The sequence below is a fragment of the Mastigoproctus giganteus genome, chromosome 3 (genome assembly GCF_048544385.1).
Source record: "Mastigoproctus giganteus isolate SK-2022 chromosome 3, ASM4854438v1, whole genome shotgun sequence".
Classification (NCBI taxonomy): Eukaryota; Metazoa; Arthropoda; class Arachnida; order Uropygi; family Thelyphonidae; genus Mastigoproctus; species Mastigoproctus giganteus.
Window position 1 is genome coordinate 135,571,441 of NC_143577.1, and position 5,044 is coordinate 135,576,484.

The following is a 5,044-nucleotide window of genomic DNA, read 5'->3' on the forward strand; positions in this document are numbered from 1 at the left end:
TGTTGGATTAAAGCATAGCTGCCATTTTTCTGACCATTCCTGGAGTCTATCTAGGTCTCTCTGAAGAAGCCCAGCTTGACAGTGATCATTAACTGCTCTACCGATTTTAACATTATCTGCAAATTTTAGACATCACGCCCTCTATGCCTTCATCGATGTCGTTTATGAAAATTAAAAACAACAGTGGTCCTAATATTGATCCTTGGGGAACCCCGCTTCTTACATCAACCCAATCTGAAGAATAGCCATTTATCACAACCCTCTGTCTCCTGCCCTGAAGCCATCCTTCTATCCATCTAAGGATTTTCCCAGTGATTCTAACCTATTCCAGCTTATAAAGCAACCGCTCATGTGGGGCTGAGTCAAAAGTTTCCTGAAATCTAAATAAACAATGTCGAAATTATTTCCTAAATCTGCTCGTGAGTGACTCTTTAAAAAAAGCGAACCAGGTTTGTTAAACATGATTTTCCGTTTAGAAAACCATGCTGAGTGTCCTTGAGAAATTCAATTCTATCCAAATGATCCTGAATTCCACCCTTGATCATTGCCTCCATGATTTTCCCTACAACTAAAGTCAGAATGACAAGTCGATAATTTCCCACTTCACTCTTAGAGCCACCCATATGTATTGGAGATACATTGGCACTTTTCCAATCCAAAGGAATCTCCACAGAGTCTGGTGATGCTCGCGTAATTAGCCTTATGGTTCAATGCACTCATTTGCCGCCTCCATTAAGATTATAGGGTATATTCCATCAACTCTAGGAGCCTTACTGACCTGTAGGCTCGAAAGTTTTTTTATTAAATAATCTTGCGAAATTTCAATATCATTAATTATATATTTTTAAACTTCGCTCCCACAAGTTCCTATTGCCATAAAAGGTTTTTCATTTGTAAATATCGATGCAAAATTACTGTTGAGTTTATCTGCAACGGCAGCTGGTGTATTTAATACTATCCCCTTTCCCTTACGTAAAGGTCCGATCTGGTTTGTCCTGCTCTTCTTGGCATTTATATATGTGAAGAATTCCTTGTCCCCCCTCTTTGCTCTCTTTGCTAGTAATTTCCCATAAACTGCCTTTGCCTCTCGAATCTTTTCTGCGGCTGTATTACAGATCATCTTGTAGTTGTTATAGGCTTCAATACTTTTTATTGCTCTGTAACCTTTCCAATGCACCTTTTTCTGCTCAAGTAGAAATTGCTTCCAAATGCATGGTTCGCGAGCGGGACGCTCTTCCCTGAGACTGAAGGATACATGCTCGCCATCCAAGACCAGGTAATCAACACCAGGAACTATAGAAAATACTTCCCCAAGAAGCCCTGAGTGTTCGATGACACATTTTGACGATGCCACCTGGCCTCAGAAACGATCCAGCACATCACAGCGAGATGCAAGGTGATCACCCAGACTGAGTACACTTATAGACACGATCAGGTAGCAAGGATAATACATCAGAAGCTAGCAAAGAAATACCTGTTGGTCGAAGAAAGTATCGTACTACAAGTACGAACCCCAGGCAGTACTATAGGCCCCAACCCACAAGGTCTACTGCGACCGCGCCATAATAACGGATGGGATAATCCCGCACAACAGACCGGACATAACCCTTGTGTATAAGAAGGAAAAGGCTACCTATCTGATTGACATAGCGGTACACAACACTGGCAACCTGCAGAAAACTCATGGGGAAAAAATCAGGAAGCATACGAACCTAAGACAGGAGATCAAAGAGATGTGGCATATATAATAAGTAACGACCATCGCGATCATCGTGTGAACCAAAGGTATGGTGTCAAAGACCCTACATAACAGCCTAGCAGCAATAGGTCTCCCAGCGAGCACCTACAAGGAACTCCAGAATGTCGCAAACCTGAACACCTGTAGGGTAGTCAGAGAGTTCCTCGACCAACGTAACACCAGACATAACAACAACCACCCTGTGTACTTGGTAGCAATACCCGTCACGAGGTGGAACCTCCAATCAGGGAGAAATAATAATAATAATAATAATAATAATAATAATAATAATAATAATAATATCGTGATATGAGCAGTACCGTGGGAGACTGATAATTGTTATGGTCGCTTCAAGACAAAAGAAAGAAAAAGACAAAAGAAAGACAAAAAAGAAAGAAAGAAAGACAAAAAAGAAAGAAAGAAAGACAAAAAAGAAAGACAAAAGAAAGACAAAAAAGAAAGAAAAAAATTACCAACATTTCATCTATACAGGAGGTGCTGGTCGTAATTTTTTTTTTTTAAATTTAATATTTGAATAACTTCAGTTCCTGCACTACGCGGATGACATGAAAATGTTCTTTCTGTCCAGCAATAGTGACAGCGAGCACATAGGTACTCTAAAAGCCACACAGCACTTAACTAACTTCCTGGTTTCGATTGGTCTTGAAATAAACCCTCTCAAAACGACCGAGATGTCCTTCTCCCGAAATCATAAAAATCAAAACATAACTATACTCTTAAATGGCCAACCCATACAGAATGTCGAATATCACAAGGATCTAGGAATTACCTGGGACAGCAAGTTATCCTTCAGGAAGCATTTTACTACCACAAAGAAGAAGACGCTTGCCGCCGTCTGGCGCTCGACAGGAATTAACGGGGTCCATAAAAGTTGAGCTTCATTTCTGAAATATGGGTTTTACTTTCCCTTATCTTTAATTTATTTACATTCTAGATTATTTTAATAGAACAAAATCAAAGCAAATATTAAAACGTTATAAAAACAGATTTTTCTTATTTATTAATTTTCTTACAAAAATTTAGTCAGAAAAATATTAAATCAGAAAATCTGAATTAATTCAGATGAGCTTGCTTTCTGTCGCATAATTCTTTGATTTGTGGCCGAATATTTGCAAGCGCAGCGCAGATTCAGAGAGGAAAGGTAAAGTTTAAATATCTTGAAATAGGCAATCCAAGGAAAACACCAAAGGAAACTAAATAAAGCTAAACTATATAATGTTGAAGAAAAACTTTTTCTTACCTCCATACTCAGTTCCTATTTGAATTTTCGCAACATTTCTTGCCAAAATTGCTCCGAAGTTCTTAGGTAACCTGTATGGATGGAACGTAAAATTTCCAGCCTCTCGCATTTCCTCGACAATCGCTTTAACTCCAAGCATGCAGTAATCCTCCTTGCCTACCTCCGATCTCGCTGCTGAATCGTAGATGAGCAGTACCTTCCACCATCCGAAAGAGCGAAAAGCTGTCACGAAAAAAGACGCCATTCCATTAAACGAAAGGCCAGTCCGCGTAAGAAGGTAGTATTCAGTGTCAAATGACGATTTTCCAAGACCGTAATCTCGAGCTAATGCTCCCGCAGTGAGAAGAGGAATGTCCCAAAATTTCAACAGACGAGCGACGGGAGCAATCACGTAGTCACAAACAGGTCCAAGAAACAGGTGGATGCGATCTTCAATGTACGCTCTCACTGCATGCATCGGACCATAGGCGGCGTCGCATTGGGAATCCCGAAATTTCACATCCCATTTCCAATTCGGCAGCAATCCGCTGATGTTCACTTTATCCAGAGCCAAGGTCACAGCAGGTCCTACTCTTGAAATGGACGATAAATAACTGGTGTCGTTCGGGAGAATTACCGCTACCCTAACAGTGTCGCTAGAATGACGATCAAAGGTGAGAGGACAGGCTTCGTAGGACAGACCTTGTTCAACAATAAAAATTCCCAAAGTTAAAAGGATTCTCCATTTTACACGTTCATTGCAAATATTATTCATTCCGCTATTTGGCAGCCCACTTTTGTATTTTGTCCGGAACTTTCTAGTACAGCAGAGATACAACTTCCCGGCAGCTATTCGTTAGCGAAGTTTGTTACGATTGACGAGGGAGAGAGAGAGAGAGAGAGAGAGAGAGAGAGAAGGAAAGAGGGAGAGAGAGAGACGGGTCGGTCTTTCTAGTCGATAAATTCGATCGACTCTCCTCTCAACTCCATTCTTACGACAGTCATCAGAGACTTGTTACCTGGAGATACGCATGCGTCAGTGTAGCCAACTATGTGGTGCCGTTTCTATTTGGTGTTTTGTACTCAGAAAGCAGCGGTACGAGCAAGCGGATTTCTTTGTCGAGGAAAGTGTTTGTTGCCCGATCACACTAAACATTTTTCCTAAATACGAAGGGAAAAAAGAGGCCTGAAAATTATCGCTCTATCTCTCTCTCTCTACTAATTTTTCCGGATTGTGCTTTATTTATTTTCACAAGAGTTAACTTATTTATTCTTTTATGTAACTACACGACACAGAAAGGGGAAAGAAACGAGAGAGAGAGAGAAGAATAAGAATAGAAAAAAAGGAGAGGGAAGATGGAAAATATATAGTAAAAGGTGACTAACAAATTTTAATCTCTCTCTACACCAGCCTTTCTCAAACTTTTCACCTTGGAGGAACCCTTGAAATAATTTTCAGGTCTCAGGGAACTCCTGCATAAAAATCATTATATCTACAGTTCACGGTATGTTAGAGTGATCAGTAAGTTGTAGATATATTAATCCAATAATAATTTTCAATGCTCTTTTGAGTAGAGAATGATATTTTTCAGTGGATCTGTTTATTTTGGCCAATTTATTAGATTCCCCTTTTTTGTGTGGTTCCCCCTCCCCACAAAGGATATCAACTGTAATGCAAGTCAGTAGTGTAGGTAGAGGAAACTTCGGTTTTTCCTTTTTTTTTTAATTTCTTACTTGATTTTTTTATCTTATCCCAGTAGGCCTAAAAGTCTTATCACAAATTTCTATTATACAAGATTCTAATGAGGTATGTATGCGCATGACTAGTTTCCCTATTTAAAACTAAAAAGGACTTTTTAGGCCAACTTTTCTTGAAAAAAAAAAAAAAAGTAGTTAAGCTTACCTTTCTTGAATCTCTTTCGTTCCTTTTCATAAATTTAAAAAAAAAAACTCGTAAAGCAAACATAATAAATTTCTGTTAAATAACTGGCTTGGGCCAAAATGGGATTTAATTTAAATAAAGGTTGTAAATTGATTTTAATTAATGTTATTTACAATAGAAAATT

The 5,044-nt window shown here is 39.0% G+C and overlaps 1 protein-coding gene across 1 annotated transcript; it reads right to left on the reverse strand.

The window, feature by feature from the left end:
- Positions 1-2,967: 2,967 nt before the first annotated feature.
- LOC150088280 (atrial natriuretic peptide receptor 3) lies at positions 2,968-3,753 on the reverse strand. The gene has a single exon (XM_090370098.1). It carries the CDS (start codon positions 3,751-3,753, stop codon positions 2,968-2,970), a length of 786 nt encoding a protein of 261 aa, XP_090226224.1.
- Between the last annotated feature and the right edge of the window lie 1,291 nt (positions 3,754-5,044).